Here is an 18214-nt window from a genome sequence, read left to right as displayed (position 1 = left end):
GCAGCTAGTCTATTTACACACTGGGAATGCATTATGAGAGATAATCAAGTGTACATTGACAATATAAACAGTATACATGGGATAAAAAAATCCTATGTAAAAATCATGCATTTTTAAGACTTTTACAGGTAGTAGCCAGTTAGCACAGCTTAGCATAAAGATTTAAGTGTGGTGGTAAAAACACAAAAAGGTCTCTTTTCCGAAATAATGATGATATTACTCAAGAAAATCCAGATTCTTTTGCAAGCGTTTCATGTAGAAACTATTTTGAACCTGCCTACCAGACGGGTAGCAATTTAGTGGTTGTCCTGAACATACCAAAACAGTCCTTTGTATTCAGGAATAGTGTATATTTTAATTATATACAATGCTGGTAGATTACAGAGTACAATGATATGGCCACAGTGGATGGTTAAAACATCTGGTCTTCACTTTCAGAGAACACTGTTACACTGCTGCAGTGACAGAGTCATGCCTGTAACATGTTGTGAATGAGCCACTGGAGGATTTCACATAAATACAACAAGTACACTGATTTTTCATATTATTGACAAATTGTGGAGCAAATCTTCGGTCCAAGTTTAAAGAATTCACTACATCCACCTAAGCATTTATTTTTGTGTAGTTGATTGTCCTGCTCACATGTGACAGTCTGAATTAAGCCCTACTTCATCCATAAAAAAATAATTGCAAAACTATAAATTATAACTAAATACATACAAAATACTGATTATGGCGAAAACTATAGAAACTTAATTTTAAGTAAACATGGGACAACAAATGCTGAACTTAACTTAGTACTACTGTAGTAACATTATTATTATTGCTTTGGTGTGCAGCGGCCACAGCCCACGGAGAAGAACTGTTCATGTGAAGAAAGCATGGTAAAGAGGCCAGACCTTGCCTCCCTTTTTCCTTTGAGGACTTGTAACTGATGCTAATTCATTGGAAGACAGTGTATTCTTCCTCTAAATTGTTGCCTCTCCACACTGTGCAGTGGTGGTCAGAAGCCCAAAATGTCCTCCCCAGACAGGCTTAGCCCACTTGGAGTGTTTCCATTGGTGCAGTCCCAGTCGGGTTCAGTGAGCCAGTCTTGGGGCGTCACCCCAATGTCCAGGACCTGGGGGTTAGTACGCGACACTGCAAGTCTAAAGAGAAGAAGAACGAAATAAAGAGATGAGGATTTGTTGCGAATTCCTTCTTCTTCAAATTACAGATATAGAATTACTTCTGATAATGCATAACAGTAAAACAGCTCAGCTTTTTGTTGGTTTAGGAAAATTGCAATACACAATGTGTGTTCATGTGGGTTTCACCACAAGGACCAGGGTCTAAATCAAATTCCAAGGAAGTCCTTTTAGCTCCAAAATATCCCTGATAAGGGGGAAGTGCTTTTTAAAGAAGTGCACCTTGGTGGGTGCTAAACATTTTTTAATAGTTGAGGGTTTGTTTTTTGGGGGGTGTAAACACAGCAAGGAGAAAAACATACAGTGTAATTTCTGATGCTTAAGGGTCCATAATAAATGACCCCTTGGAGGAGAAGTAATGATGATAGCTTAGACAGAATAGAGTAAAAAATAATGAGGTCTAGCATTGGACTATACTACCATCAGATGTATTAGCAAGAAAAGTTGTTTTAATTTAACTTCTTTTAAATCAATGCCTCATTATAATGCTCCCCTCATTGCAGCCAAGCCTCTCAGACCTCCTTATATAAGGTGTCTGTTTTAGATTGGCTGTAAACCAATCTGTATTCTTTTTTCCAGGAACAACACTGTATACACAGTCTTGCAGTAGGTCAGCAGGATTACTTCAATACATTTAGATCATTTGTCTCATGGGACAAATAGCGTGATCCATCAAGTGACCCACTGCTCCACTTTTATGCCAGTCACTCAAACACAGGACCAGCTCAACAAAGCCTGCTGTGTGAGTAGAGTTACATAACTGCTTTAGTCTATTCATTGCATACTGCAGAGAGAGTAATAGAAACAAATTATTTTATTATATATTTATTATTATTATTTTCATTTTAGTATTTTTTGAACATGAATGAATCCCTCTGTGAGGCAGTACAGGACAAATGAGGCTACTTCACACTACTCACTGTACACTGTGTTATTGGGTTTGGCAGTAATTGAATGGAATGGTCTGATGTTAGTTCAGTAATAAGGACTACCACACTAAGTTGACAACTTTACCTTGAAATGAACCATAGCTATCCAGAGCACAGCTGGAGACACAAACACACAGCAGATAATGTTTAACTATCACACTGATTGTGCAGAATCTCTTAGATTTCCTCTAGTTCTTTATAATCACAGGGTTTGCAGTCTGCAGTACACAGAAATCACCACTAAGAGACACTGTAAGACTAAACAGCAAGAGAATGGACTACAGGCAGATTTTGGTGAAGAGGCATTTTACAGCTAAGGGCACACTAGAACATGAATTAGGACTTTTATATTGATCATAAATGTCTGACCTGGAAAAAGCTTCATCCAAACCGTCTTCTATTTCCTGGAAGAAAATATATTAATATTAATGAATGGACATAATGAACCCTAAAGGGTCTGTATCTTAAAATGAAAATGAGACTTCAGCTAAAAGAAAACCTGATAACTTGTAAATGAAAAGAAGAGTGTACCAAGGCAGGGTTGTTATTGGTCTCAGAGGGCCTGTGGTTATCCAGCTGATCCTCTTCTACATTCCCATTGGTCTCCACTGTCACATTCACACTGTCCTCAAAGTCCAATAGGTTGTCTGTGGTAACATCTAGTAAAGGAACAAATCATTATTGCAGTGGTAATGTATTATTGTAACACACAATGGCATACAAACGGTTTGTACACTCAACCTAATGAGGGTTCATAAAACTGCATGTAGACATTGGTGGGACTGAGTATACAAATGCTCCTACCCGTGCCTTTCAGACTTCCAATGCTGTTGGATCTCTCTGAATGGGAACTGCTGCTGCTCTCTCCAGCAGAACCAGACTTAACTCTCTTCTCTTTCTCTACATAAGAGATAAAAACATTAAAAGTACAACACCACCAGGTCACAACCTATTTCCTGCAACACATCAAAATCCTTGGTGATTCAAGGCCGATTCAGCAAAAACACAAGCAGCGTCAGATGCCGATAACAATGAACTCCTCCACAGTCAGTGCCTGTGTGTCATTTCCAGGAGTTGAAGGGAGAGAAGTGTGGAATTGCTTACCTTCTTTGGCCACTTGCCAGAGCTCAAAAGCTACTGTGAAGGCCTGGGCTACTGTCAAAGCCACGGCCTGAGCCTGGAGAGGACAAGAGAAATACATTTAGTAAAAGACTGTAGCTTTATAATCTATTGTCTTCTTCATTTTTAATCTCATAACTCTCATAGCCTAACTCTTATAAATATTAACAATTTCCCTCAGGGGTTGCTAAAGTCCTCTATCTATTAATTTTGTTGAACTAAAAATACATAAAATACAATACATACAAATATAGTTCCCTAACCCTAACCCTAAAAATAACTATATAACATAAAATCATATAAATGATCTAATTTTTTAATTCAAGGTTAAAAATGCAACTGAATGATACCCAGTAACCTGCATTTTTCCTGTGGACAAACAATAAGTAACATATTAAATATTTTCCTGTAAGTTAGGCTAGTCAAAACAACATACCTTCTACCTTTTAGAGCCCAATAATTAACAAACAGCACAGCAACCACTACACTAACTTATAACAGGAGCAGTCAGAAGAAAGAAGAAGACAACACACGGGAAGAGCTATGATGTCTGTAAATCATATTAGACCAATTACACTGAGCTAAACTTAAATACAAAAGCACACTCACCACTTTCCTCTTAGAGCAGAGATAGGCGTGGCACTCCAAGGTCCCATTCAGGGTGTTTTGAGCAATATAAGCAAACACTTTTTCATGCAGTTTGTCCACTGTGCAGTAGGATATTCTGCAGGTTACACAAAGACACATGAGAGATTTACAGTTTGCCAAGTAGAACACAGATAAAAGATGGCAACCATGATAATGTGTCTGCACACACCTGTATATGGAGACATTTTCCAGGAATTTATTGGTTGAGCTGTCGGACAGGACGATTCCCTGAGGAGAAACCTTTAGAGCAACTTTCTGAGGCTTCTTTCCGCTGGCTTTGGCCTGTCACAGTGTGAAGCGAAGATTTCAGTGTCCCACATTATATCATTTTAGAACATCAAATTAGATATGGAACATTTTTATAGAAACAATTAGATAGTTTAAGTAACAAACATCTGTGTCATTGTAACAGGAGGTCTGACCGTGGCAACAATCCTCTTCACAGCAGCTGCTGAAAGCTCCTCTCCCTTGGGCTGGTCCACTAGTGTCATGCCCAGGTGACGAAGGTTAAAGGTCATGCCCTCCAAAATGGTCTCACGCGTGTCAGTCCAATTCTCTGGCAGCTCTGCAGAGGAAAAACAGGGACAAGTGGGTCAGTACGTTGCTCAACAGTAATCGCATCCAATATTTATATACTTTTCCCACGCCTGCTTCATGTTCCAAAATAACATTAGCTGTGAGAGTATTCACCGAATGTAAGAAAAACACATATCAGAGCAAATGTAAACAGCCTATGGTGCACTTAATGCTGAGCCATTTCATCTGCTTTTTCCCAGAAGTGAAGCAAAACAGGGTATCTAGGTCAGAGGTTCTGTGGATGTAAAATAAATATTTCATTTTCAAAACAAGTTATAAGACCTGACAATAAAAAGGCACAGAGTTAGAAGCAAGTGTACATGGACCCTAACACAGTATGATAAGAGGAAAGTGTGGTCTTCTTTTCTGAGTGTAACATAACTAATTTTCCAAAAGTAGGCCACAGATGTCTTTCCAAAAGTGAATTACTGTGTCAATTTTTTGTTGTTTTGCTGCAGACAAAAATACAAAAACATGCTGATATGTTTACTAAAAAAAAAAAATTCTTATCAGGTTTGTGTGGTGTTGGCTTGCCCTGACCCTGTGGAGGTGATTACAGAGATTTCCGCAGAAAATAAAGGAGGGGTCAGGTAAAGCAAGAGCAGAACAACATCATCATTACCTAGAAATTTAACCTCCCAATGTTTACCTCCTCTGGGATGTAGTGCATACCACATGCTCATGTAGGCACATGTTCACACATGGTAAATGAAGGGGAGACTAGTGCAAAGATTTTTAAAGGCTGATAGATGCATGTGACTGGTATACAAATGGTTTTGAAGTGCATTTGCTGTTCGAGATGAGACAAGAAGTGTGGGGATAGTTAATTTTTTGCTTGTTTAATTAAGGCTTGTAGATGTGCAAAGTGCCTGCTTTTAGTAACAGGTGGATACCATCTGATAAGATTAGCTGCCTGCTTTGGTGACCAATCCATCCAGTAGCTGTTTTCAGTTGTTAATTACAGTCAGGATTGGTCAGCAGTGGTGGTACAACCTACAGGGGCAAAGTGTAAAAGTCAAAAATATTTATCGACAATTTTTCATTCTTGATAACTATTTTTCTGCTTTCTCTGTGTGAAAGATAGGTACACTGAAAATGCCCAAAAAGCATCAATCATTTGTGGTGGGACCTGTGAAAAGCAAAAAAACATCTGTGATAAGAGAGGTGGAATCAGATTGTTTGAAAACAATTTGCTCAAAAAACAATGTCTGCCAAGCGGCTTTTACGATAGCTGCAAGTGGTAATTTGGCAAAACACTTACTGTGAAAAGCAATTCTTGTAATTTCCTGTCAGCATTTTAAAATGCAGACAAAAACAGACACACACAACAAGATTTAAATAATAATACAGGTGTTTGGAAAAGGGAGCTAACATTGTGTGATCCTTGATAATAACTGCAGATGTTTTATCCATAAAAATTCTCCACTAAAACCCTAAAGCCCTGCAAGTCCAACAGGTTTCTCTGCAGGCTTTTCTCACTCTGCAGTCCGGACAGCACTGAACAGTCAATATCAAATTTTCAATAAAGCTCCGGCATCAGATTTCAATTTTGCCTCTCCTGAGAAAATAACAACAGTACAAGTACCAGGCACTGCTCAGCCTGAGAATGTGCAGGCCTCCTGGTTCAAAGGTCAGCAAACAACTGCACGTGAAAGGAAACGGCTGTGTGCACATGTGAGCCGAGACCAAGTAAAAACAGCTTCCCCCGACAGAACATACGAAGCAAACTCACCATCTGTTAGTGTTAAGAGATTAATTACTGGGTGTCAAACATCATGAGTTTTCTAATGGTAGGTTAAGTGGAAGGCAGAGAAAGGGGGAAGAGTTCTCATTTCATGCATCAAAGTGTAAAAAAGGTCACTGTGACAACACTAGCACTGATCCAAAAAACATCCAACCAACAGGCAGTCCGTCTACTTCAAACACAGGATCACTGGGGAAACCACCAACTGTGGTCCTACAACTTAGGACCTTCCAGCACACTGTGCCAAATTATCTTTGTTTTTACACACCCTAACCTCTACTGCTTTCATTTTACTCTTCTCTCACTGATCAACATCTACAAAGAGTAACAAATTCATTCAAGCTGACTAAAGGGATTCTACTGAGGCAGAAAAATATAAACACATTCCTGATAAATGCTGGTTTTAAGTGTCTTCAGAGGCATCTCGCCCTGAGTTCACTCATGAGCCTGTGGATGTGCCAGATAAACAGAGCTGAATTAAAGAAGCAGTGCAACACGCAGTGATCTTATACAGCAGTAAGTAGCATGCCCTTATGCTGGGCCTATCAGTCAGTAAAGAGAAATTGTGTATTTGTCTGTCACTGCTGCCACATAGTAAAACACAAGTGTAATCTAAATGCCACTCATATTACTGTGATCTATATGATCACGGGGCCATGTAGTAAAAGTGTTAGGTGGAATATTACATCAAATTCAAATCAATACATGACAGGAGTGCAGGTCATTACCCTAAGAAAATTCATAGTTAGAAGCAATACAGCTAAAATCATACCTACTTCTCAAACGGGTTGTGGGTAAAGTCTCTAGATCTCTAGATAAACAAACTAGTCCCCATTGCACTGAGTGCTCAGTTTCAGCAGGATGAGAAAGTACCATCCAACCCGCTAACTAAGCTATCAAATGTACCAAGGAAGTAAGTGACTGTGAGATAAGTCATCAAAGTGCAGTGTGGAGGGTGTCTTCACAACGGAGCGTGACAGTGGAAACAGAAAAAGAAAATGCCTCATCCATGAGCAGACTCTGGCTTCTGAGGAGCTCACTGAAGAGCACGTCCCATGAAATAACAACTTGATTATGGGGTAGACGTAGTGCCATCTTGGCACTGATTTTCCAGACCAAGCAGCATTGTGCATTGGCATAGACATGCACTTCCATTTGAGGAGGCCCCTAGAAAAAAAAAAAGCTCTCCGCCACAGACAAGCCCCCTCTGGCTGGTCCTTGACACTGGCAGCATGCCGGTGTGGGTCAACTGCGGCGACCAAAGCAGGGCAATAACGGCAGAGAAGTGGATGAGGACTTTGCCATTTAAAAACAGGTGTGAATAAATATCTTCTCAATAGAAACTCCCTCACAATGTGCACAATTGAAAAGGTAAAGGGCTAAGCCTATGAAACCTCATTAATTGGATCATGTGTGACATGGCACAGGTCTCCTTGGTGCTCAGTACACCAGCCCAGCTGGTTTTCTGTCCAGTCAGTTCGCTGTGTTCACCTGACATCTCCTGAATACATGGTCTTGTGGGGCCAGAGTCAGACCTGGAAGTCTGGTATGGGTAATATGGGTCAGTGCTGGTGAGGAATGTGTGCCCTGCAGCCAGGAGAAGACCTGGTAAGCTATACTATAATACACTAATTTGGTAACAAGTGGGTCAGTAGCTGCATTTACAGAACACGTCAATTCCAGTAATATTCAGAATGAAAGCTTATTCAAGGTCAAAATGCCCCAATAAAGGCTTTAACTTGTACAATACCGTGCTTTTACCGGCACTGCGGCATTAAAGAAGCTGGAGCTGCTATGTGTTATTAAAATAATTCCATTTATTTAGTTCTCATATGCTATAAATACCTTCTATCGAGCTCTCAGGTAGATGGATTACAATCAGAAGAAAAATGCCAGCACTGACAGCTGTGCAGTACATTAACATCTGAGCCTCATCCATTTACACAGTAGTGTGCCGGAGTGCTATATCAGAGTGTGTCTCAAATTCCTAAAGGCACTGCTTATTTCCAGGTGATCCACTAAGGTTATGTACAATAATGGAGTCCATGTGATCCCAGCTGTATTTTCTAATTCTCTCATACATCTGACAATAGCCTTTCTGGAATTTAAAATAGACTAAGTTTGAATTTGAGCCAAACGGGGCCGTGCACTGACTGACCCACAGCATTCCTGGCTTGTCCTCTTGGTTACAAGCAGTGGAGCTTTCAGGCTTTCTAAGCCACTCGGTCATTTCCCCCCCACAACTTTACAGCCAGGATCAAGTGAGATTTAGCTTACAAAGTGGCTCTTGAGTCCCACAATGGGCACCAGAGCTGTCTTAAAAGAGTTCCATGTTAATGTTGCTGTGTGGGCCAGCTCCTGCCCCTGATAAAAGTGCCCTTGAGCAAGAAACAAAGAAAAAATAGAAATCACAGTGAGTTCTCGTACTGACCCTGACCTCTGCTCTTCCTCTGGCAGTGTGGGTGGGAAGAGGGGAGGTGTTGTGAGGAAAGGGATTAACTACAAATCCAAAATACTGATGCTGTGAGTAAAATAACACTGCAATAAAGGAAGTTACTGTACTGACCGCACCATAAAGCCTTGTAAAAAAAAAACAGTCCCTTTATAATCTTGCAATGGTTTCCTTGAACAGCCAGCTAATTGAAAATGTTTCAAGATAACAGTCGAGATAGTAAAGTGTTATTTTAGTTCTTCCAAAATATCTTCCAATAGTATTTATTTCCGGGAAATTCCTGAAACAAGAAAATCCACATAGCACACAGTTGCTAACCCTCGACAGGAAGAAATAGTGACATATTATCCCCAAATAGGAAAAACGATTGGTATCGTAGCTTCGTAGTTCACTTTTGTCAAACGAAGCGTGACGCTTTGAGTTAAAAAACATGTAAAATTAGTCAAACTGTTCATCCTGCTGTTTTTGTTTTGGAATAAAACGCCAAACTTTAGTGAGGTTAGTTTACAAATGTCACACTTCAAATTTTAGCAACAACACACGCCGACAAAACAAAAGTCAACTTCAGCACGGAGGTGTTAGAAACCAGTAGCAAAACGTGAAATAAAACATCTTTATTTTAATTTCTACGTTTTTTTTCTCTCTCAACTATTGTTTCTTACTTCTGTGTCTGCCGGCTGTCCACGACTGTTTCGCCATACTTGGGCTCCGGATAATAGCTCTCCCAGCCGACTTCAGGGCATCCATGTCGGTGTGTTAAAGTGCAGAGAGTCGGTGAAGTTTACTGGTTCTTCCAGAACTGGTGTTGACCAGACTGCTGATGGAGAAGATGGACTTGTGGTGCCTTCCAGTGCGGTCCGACATCCCGCTATTTACGAGCCCAGCTAAGACGCAATGTTACGTTTAGGTCACATGGGACAATTGACGCTTTCAGACAGCACACACCAAAATATTAGGACATACTCATTTTCACTTAGTGCCTGACTTTTAACCACATATTCTCTTGTTATTGTTGATAAGTGCAGAGATGTAGCGCTTAGGTGAAACTAAATATTTGATTATTTTTTGTATTTATTTTGATAACAAATACCATTTCTAGGTTGTTCGTCATATTTCCAAGCAGCACATGAAGGCAACAACAAATCATAGGGCAAGCACATTTTTTTAGGATTTTATCTGGCAGAGACAAGGTTTAGGGAATGTAAACAAAATGGTTTAAAGGTCTTAAAGGGAAAAACATAAATCAAAATATGTGTGAAAGGTCTCAGAAGCTTTTTTTTAACGATTCTGAACGGCAGTTACAGGGTCACCTCTTGTGGTTTTTTTTAAGTTGGTGGTCTTGTCAGTTCCAAGAAAGACAAACAGACAGAAGGTTCGGATCTATAAGCTAAAGAAAATTAATTAATTTAGGTGATGTATGCATGCATTACCAACTGACACAGTTCATGACATGTACACACTCAACAGTATGCGTTCCCACCAGCAAGACTTTCTTTAATAGTGATGACCAAAGTGAAAAGTGACAAAAGAGTTGAAACAAAGTACTTTTTAAACCCTTTCCTTCTTCTACACAAACTTGTAAAAGCAACTTTAAGAACTGAATTCACAACGTCAGAGCGATCCACAAATAATACATTTTTTTTCCCAGGTATGCGACATGACATCACAACATGATCAAATGGTTCAGGGGTAACCTTTTCCCAACACAACACATTCACAGAATCCTTCCTGATAGAAAATAGAGAAAACCAACTGAATATGATGGGAAATATCAAAGAAGTGCCACTCAATAAAAAGTCTGTAACAAATAAATAAATGTGAGAATAACACAATCAGTCCAACTGACCATCTGCTGCTTTGCTGAGATCAGCCTGGAAACTTGTAAACACAACACCATTCAAATATGTTCTAATGACAGAAAAATAACAGCACTCTTTTGCAAATTTTAGGCTAGCTACATCGATCAAAGTATGGATGAAAACTGAACATCAACACTTGGCACTTAAGAACTGAAATGAAATAAACAAAGAAAACATTCCTCAGTAAGTTAATGTACATCGTTGTAAACAAAATGCCAACTCCAGGGCATGATAACAGACAATCAGTTTGGTTGGTGTTTGGCATTACCAAGACTGTGTCACTATGAAATTACCTGTACCACATTATTTTTTCCCTTTAAGTCTATGATCAATTAGCTGCAAAAAGACTGGATGTGTCTGATGCGACACTTAATTGTTTTAGCCTTTGAATACTGACTTGAGCATGTAGGAACTTGTACAAATGAAAACCAGGCAGCTAAAGAGAGAAACGGCGGCTTTGAAGTTTTAAGATCCCAGGATTGTAAAGTATGTGGTTTCTGCATCTTAAAAAAGAGAAACTTCAAGGCACTGTAAAATCTGCAAATAATGGTAACAACCAGTTACCTCGACATCATTAAATCCAGTGAACAATATGGCCTAACGGGTTCTAATTTGGTCCAGAAGGGAGAGGAGAGGAGTCTGCAGCAAACAAGTGAATGTAACATTTTGGCAGTGCCAGGTCCAATTTAGCAGTAGTATTAGAGGACAAAACTACACCAGCTTCATCCACTTACTGATAATCCTGGAGAATCCACTATTGCAGCATTAGGAGACTAAATTGTGTTGGAATATCTGAGGAACACACAGCAAACGTTTATCTGCTCAATATCACTATTTTAAACACTATTTTAGAAGAAATGTATATTGTCTTAACAGAACTCAAACATTACAAAACAAACAATCACTGATTGAAGTAATGCTGATATCAAAAACATGAACAGTATTACATTCCTGTATCTTTCACAGAGATTTTTACTTTACAGGAGAGCTTCTAATTCACATTTGAACTGAAAACATGCCTTCTGTCTGATACATCATGAAAAGCCAATTGTGTTGTTGTAATCAACAGTCTGGGTGTCAGTTTACTAAAGAAGAAAATATGGCTGTGAGGGGGATCACACTGTACACCAAAAGAAGACCGACATGAAGCGATGCACGATGGCTCTTTAGCAGACATTTGGCCAAGCAAAATTGTGTTCCTTTCTCCCCCTTCAAACTGATCACGCCGTCTGATGGCTAAATCCCAAAACTGTGGAAAAAAAAATCTGTTGGACACAACCCCCTCAAAATAATAGTTCTCATAATAGAACCAAAAAACCCCAAAAAGTCCAGACCTAAATGCACATATGTATGGAGGGGGTGTGTGTGCACTGTGGGTGTGTTTGTGTGTGAGTGCAAAAACTGTCAAGGGCTAGTAAACTCAAAAACAACCCCAACCAGAACTGAGAGCAAGATAAGGTAAGAGAAGAAGAGTTCTGTCTGACAGGACGGGTGGCTGTCAGAGTCACTTTTTGAGTGGCTGGTAGACTGAGGCGTTGGGGTCCAGGGAGGAGGGACTATTGTCCATGAACTTGGAGGAGTAGTGTGGAGTGACGGGGCTGAGATTGCTGCCGTCTGACGAGTAGGTCAGGCTGGGCATCACTGCCATCACCTCTGCTATCTTCTGCTTCAGCTCCGCAATCTCCTGCTCCCTCTGGTGGATCTGGCCTGGATGAGAAGAGGGGAAGAAAGATGTTGATGTACAGTGGCATCCATACATAGCACACACAGAACTGCATTGCAAAACTAACAAACTCCATCAAAATAAATGAGCATCGTTTCAGAAATATCTTCAGTCCATTCTATCCTACTGAAAATACATGTTAGTCAATGTAAGCCTGATTACGCCACTTACTCAAATTGCTGCTAGCAAAGACAACATTGTCCTTAACACCTACACTACACCTACATCCACACTAAATAAAGTGAGATACTTCATTACATCAGTACAAAAATCCTAAATTGTAACAAAGTTGTTCTGATTTTTGAAGTGAATCATTACTCACAGGCCTAATGTGGTATTAGCTGACTGTTCCACAAAGGCCAAAGTGCCCAATAGCAATAATTAATATCTATTCATTTCCCTTAACAAAGAGCTAATAGTATTTTTCTAATGTTTTCTGGATTATTGTAGAAAATAAGCCAAAATACTGCATGACTGCCACAGTTCAAAGATGAGTAAAAACAACAATCACCAGTGAGGTTTGTACTTCATTGATTACTGGTGTAATCAATAATATTAATAACATCCATACATACAGGAAGTTCTCACTGTGAGAATCTGGTTCCTCATTGCAAGACATTAGTTTCACCTGTGCTGTTCCTGCTACCACAACTGAAACTGTCTGCTGGTAACATTGCAAGTAACTGATAGTCAGAACTTATGAGGATCATTTAAACATGATGGGTAAAAGCCAGAAACAGAAATCACTTGACATGATGACTAAACAGCCAAAACAAACTGTTCTATAATGCACTAAACAAGCTCTGAAATGGTAAACAGTGGTGTAGTTGGAGCTCTGTGGCAGTGGTGTATTGATTCTACTTCCAGCCACGTCTCAGCACCAGCTACAAATTTTTTTTGTGTTCACACAGAGGGGATCTCAACTTTAGTATTATTGTGACCTGTAGACAGCCACTTATCATTCTAATACTTTGCTAATCTGTCAGTTAAAATTTCATCGGTAAATCACTGAATCCCTTCGGCTACCACCTACCTTGTGCGATCTCTAGCTGCCTCTTGGCGTCCCCTAGTGCAGAGAAGAGGTCCAGCTTGATCCTGGTCTCAGCGCTGAGGCTATTCTCCAGGTGTTGGGTCTTCTCCTGCATGGCTGACAGCGCTGACATCAACACCTCTGTGTCCTTCTCATTCTCTTTATACTTACGTAGCTCCTAGAAAACAAAATGGGATAAAGATGGTTACGCCACATAAAAATATACATTTTGTGAGCATTTTATTGCTCACAAGACACTCACCTGACACTTGCCCTCCAAATCCCTAATCTGTTCTTCTTTAAGTTTCATGTCCATGCTGAGCTTCTTACACTCCGTCTCCAGCTCTCGGATACGACCACGAAGAGAATCAGTTGACTCCACTCTGTTGGGAAAAAAAATATTTCTAAGGATGGTGGGAAAAAACAGCTGACATGACCAAAGATCAGCAGAGGGAACAGAGACTGTTACCTAGTTGCAGCAGCTAATGCTACAGCTCTGGCGGCAGTGGCCTCCTCAATCTTCTTCCTCTTTCTCTCCTCAGCCAGCTGTTTCTCAACCAGTGCCCGAGCTTCTTGTTCAGCCTTCAGCCTCTTCTCCAGCTGAGAGATGGTCTGTTTATCCTTTTGTTTGGCCTGGACAGCACTGTGGAGTCTAAAGTACAGAGAAGGGTAAGGTCAACCTGGTTGGACCTGGACTGGGAATAGGATAGCATTTAGAGTGTTTGGTTTAATCATTTCAGCAAATCAGGTTCTGTGCTCTTCCTGTTTTTTGGTGTCTGAAGTAAGATAATTGGAGTTCACATTCACCCACTTGTTTTGTAGCACCTCGTTGTCTTGGCGCAGTTGGCCCAGCTCAGAGCGAAGGCTGCGGTCCTGGCTGCTCATAGAGGAAAGCTGACTCCGCAGCTCCGACTCCAACTGCCTGTTGGCCTGAAGATCTGCCTTCAGACGCTTTACATCCTGCTCCAACCTTTGAGTGCATAAAAACAGCACAACAACACAATTATAATCTCAGATTTGAATACAGAAGGTGACATTGCACCCATTTTAGAATATGTGTGGCGCAAAATCTCACATAAAGGTCTGCTGCAGCACTGTGAAACTGAAGCTGGATGCTTGTGAAATGATAAGATATATAAAAAGGAATGGATGTTCTAACACTTTGACAGGTCTCTTACCGCACTAGGGCATCTGGCTTGCCCAGTTGGTTGTTGGGGATGCAGTTCTCCACCGGATCCTTCTGTCCCTTCCCTGCCCCCTTCTGCTTCTTCTCATTCTTATTGGAGGATCCTGGGGGGACGCTGCCGTTTGCTGAACTGTGATTCCGTGGGGATGAGTTGTTTCCCCCACCTCCGCTGGCATTTTTGTAGTTCTTCCCCGTCCCTCCCATTTCCTCTTTAGAAGTAGTGTGTGTGTTGGTGTCGGCATGTGTGTTTTCTCCTGCCAAATCGTTATTCAGTCTCTTTGTCCCAACGTAATTCTCAATATATTCTGTCTCCTGTAGTTTGGAGTCCAGTGTGTGTATAATACTGTTGTTATTAATTCCAATTGTTTTTTGATTTTTGCCCTCACGCTCTTTTGCAGTACTGTCCTTCCCTTTTTCCCGGTATTCCAGTTCTGGTAATGGGGCAGAAGTGCTTTTCTTTCCAGGAGGTGCTCCGTTTTGGGAAACTATTGTGGATTCTACCTCTGAGATCCCTTTAGCCAAAGCAGCTGGGTAAAAGGAAGCAGATGTAGCATTAGGACACATACAGAGAAATTCTAGGACAGATTATACAAAGCTGACAGGAAACATATCTGGCTATTTGGCCATAAACAAAGACTGAATGGTGACCTTGACTGAGTGACAAAAAAAGGGTCAACATTCATAAACAGTGTCACGACAGCAGTGGGCTACACGAACATGTTCTTGCTTACAAGCTATCCAAAGAACTCATAATAGAGTGCTTTTAAACCTAACTTGTTGGTAGGTCTTAATCTACTGGAATATTCAGTTCAAGTTTCAGGTTGTTTCAGCAGGTGTAAAAGAAATCGATCGAGCTTGCATGCAGACTAAAAATCTGGGCCAAGCAAGCCGGAAAAGTGAATCTAGGTTGAAATGTGGTTTGAAAGCAGCATAGGGCAACCCCTCTAGCTGTGATTGCAGAAACACAATGTTGATTAATTCAGCTGTGTAAGCAGCTGGTTACACTGCGCATGTATGCATGTTAGCTTGTGAATATGGCAATACTTTGTCTGGTTAGTTAGACCCTTTTTTAGCAAGAAGATTAGCAAGCATACTGGCAGTAGATAAGAAATATACCAAATTGGTTGACAGTAGATACTCCTCGTATACCTTATTCTACCATCATTATTTCAGAGCATTTGTTTAAAATTGTGTGTCTCACCCTCTTCTGCTTCCCGCTCTTGTCTCTGCAGCATCTGTTGCTCTGGCGGTAAGGCCTGCTGTAGAAGCTGCATATAGAACTCATTCTCCTTTTGCACCTCTTTCTGCTTCCTCAGTCGCATCTTGTAGCTGACGTAGCTCTTGAAGCCGAAGCCTAGAGTCACCACTGGGTAGCCAATGCTGAGGAGTGAAGGTAGGACAGAGTGAACATTCAATGTGCTGTATGTGTACACCTCTTTAACACAGAAGAATAAATATGAATTTTACACCAGTGTGCTTACATGTGCATCATGGATATGGTTCACTTTTTGAGTGTCTGGGCTATTTTTGCACATTAATATCTTTTTGTGATTTCACAAAACCGGGATATGCTACCTGGAAACCAGAATTCCATATCCAGGTTACTGAAAAATCAATGCACAACTGTAAACAGATGAATCAGAAACCTTGCTGCTGCTCTTATCTTGTCTACAGGAGGTTGTTACCTTTCCATGTTGGGCCCATATCCTGCATATGATTGATATCAGTGCTCTTTAAAAGCACTGGACAGAAAAAAATAATACACAACAGTAAATGATGTTTACCAGTGAGCAGCAAAGGGGCGACACAGGTCTACATGAAAGTTCTTTAGGTCTTTAAAACGTATGGCAGCTTCAATGTACACAAACAGGATCCAGAGCGATACAGTGGGTAGACAGACTCCTCTCTCTGCATGAAAGGAAGAGGCAAGAAAAAGGAAATCACACTCTTGGGTCTAACACGAAAGAAAGTTGGCAGCAATAATTTTCTTGTCCACCAAGTCTTTGAGGTGAAAGTGTTGGTTTGGCAGCCAGAGGAGAGAAAAAATAGAATAATACTCAGCCTAACCTGTGTGCCAGACGTACTGGACCCATACGTATGTGCTGGCAGCGAAAAACAGCCACTGGACAGGGATGAAGAGGAGGCATATGATGTCTGATGTAAACGCCACACATACGAAGAAGACGGAGAACGCCTAAGTGCAGAAGAGAATGGATGGAGAATAACTCATCTTGAAATCTACAGTGTCAGTTAATGCCAATTTAAAGCTCTTACCAGCCCCTGATACCTGAAGGAGTCATAGACGCTTCGAATGAAAAGCCAGAAAGGCCACAGGTACTCAAACCTGAACTCCAGCACAAAGTCGGCCAGCAGAACTAGCACCCACACTACCAGGAACTTCAAGTACAGGAACGTACTGCGGAGACAAGATTGAGATATGGCAAGGGTGATTAAGAAGAGCCACTAAACAAGGATTAGAGTGGATTTACATGTTTTAATGACAACAGACTAATGTGTTTATAAGAACACGGTCAGGGTGACTGATGATAATGTTACCTCTAGATTTGAATGCAGATGCAAATAGATATTCCCAACAAAGAAATGTTTTCAAAGAAACTTTTAGGTGTGAACTGGAATATTCTTTTTAATTTTATATATTATTGTTTCAAAATCCATCCAATAATCAGTCACGTGTATGTCAAAGCCAATCAAATAGTGTAATGGTTAAAGATAAAGAAGAATAACTAGTTTTTTCTTTAGGAGTAAAATAAAAAGTCCTGTTAAGATTTGTATAAACTGTCTACACACCTTGGTTAATTGTCAGTAGTGTAATTAATTAAGGGGTCACTATTGTGCTATGTGTGCATGCATCTATACCCTATTCTACCTTCTCCTCGGAGAGACATCATCATTAGGCTATGGGGAATACTGGAGCATAGGAGCAGTGTCATGTCTGGACATGTTAGCTTCTTAAAGCACAGCTGGCTGCCTTTTCGGCTTGCCAATATTCAGTCTATAGGAAGCCTTTTCCTTCATGCAAACGTCTCAGGCCAAATTAAATGAGGCTTTGCTAGCTCTTGTTTTTAGACGTGCCCGCTTTGGTGGCAATTGTTTCATCGACGCGGTTTAACGTAGCTCTCTGCCAGACAAAGCACAGGTGAGAAGCCCCTCGACAGCGTCAACCCGGACTTCAAAACAAGCGCCTCTGACATTGTTACCATCATCTCCAGCTCCAACATGATTTTCTTCTTAAGTTCACGCTATCATTTTTTTTTACCGAAAAGAAGTCCGCGCTGCGTAATTAACACTCAGTGGTCACTGACACCATTCATTTAAATTTGAACAGTTGCGAATCGCGTATGAGATGCAATACAAGTAACGTTAACATGGGCCTATTATTGTCACAATAACAGGACATCTTCATTCAACTCCGTTAGTAGCACACAACCTGAACATGCATAAATATGAATATAGCAAAGGGAAGCAGCCGTGTCTTGACATATGCAGAGAGGCGCCATTGTTATACAATAACGTCCCTCCAGCCCCTTTTTCGTACCTGCTATATATACCCTCGGTGATTCGGTTCCGTTTTAAAGGCCGTCGGAGTTTGCTGCAGTCCGCATTGCGCCGCTTCATCCTCCCCCTGTTGATTCACTTGTGATATCGGTCTGGTAACTGTAGCTAGAAATGTCATTCGCTCATCCTAATATTCACACTTCTTCAATTATCCACAATTGTTGTTGTTTCATGCACATGAAACA

The 18214-nt window shown here is 40.6% G+C and overlaps 2 protein-coding genes across 3 annotated transcripts; both read right to left on the bottom strand.

Annotated features, from left to right (window-relative positions):
• Positions 1-329: 329 nt before the first annotated feature.
• On the bottom strand, positions 330-9557 carry ldlrap1a (low density lipoprotein receptor adaptor protein 1a). The gene is made up of 9 exons (XM_028395929.1): positions 9318-9557; positions 4306-4448; positions 4053-4165; positions 3845-3959; positions 3221-3293; positions 2921-3016; positions 2648-2775; positions 2486-2520; positions 330-1148 (listed from the first exon to the last, which is right to left on the bottom strand). The coding sequence occupies exons 1-9, from the start codon at positions 9400-9402 to the stop codon at positions 1004-1006; spliced, it is 933 nt and encodes a 310-aa protein (XP_028251730.1). The 5' UTR covers positions 9403-9557; the 3' UTR covers positions 330-1003.
• Positions 9558-10205: 648 nt separating this feature from the next.
• Positions 10206-18089, bottom strand: maco1a (macoilin 1a). Of its 2 annotated transcripts, XM_028400763.1 has the most exons (11): positions 18010-18089; positions 16728-16869; positions 16521-16647; positions 16238-16361; positions 15655-15833; positions 14446-14980; positions 14079-14237; positions 13737-13919; positions 13530-13650; positions 13271-13445; positions 10206-12221 (listed from the first exon to the last, which is right to left on the bottom strand). In XM_028400763.1, exons 1-11 carry the CDS (start codon positions 18087-18089, stop codon positions 12019-12021), a joined length of 2028 nt encoding a protein of 675 aa, XP_028256564.1. In that variant the 3' UTR covers positions 10206-12018. The 2 variants fall into 2 exon arrangements, with proteins under 2 accessions (XP_028256564.1, XP_028256565.1); XM_028400764.1 differs by lacking the exons at positions 16238-16361; positions 18010-18089 and having other exon boundaries at positions 12019-12221; positions 16741-16814.
• Positions 18090-18214: the final 125 nt, after the last annotated feature.

This window comes from Parambassis ranga, chromosome 2 (assembly GCF_900634625.1).
Source record: "Parambassis ranga chromosome 2, fParRan2.1, whole genome shotgun sequence".
NCBI classification, from domain to species: Eukaryota; Metazoa; Chordata; class Actinopteri; family Ambassidae; genus Parambassis; species Parambassis ranga.
The sequence above is the reverse complement of the archived record's forward strand: the minus strand, read 5'-3'. Positions and strand labels throughout refer to the sequence as shown.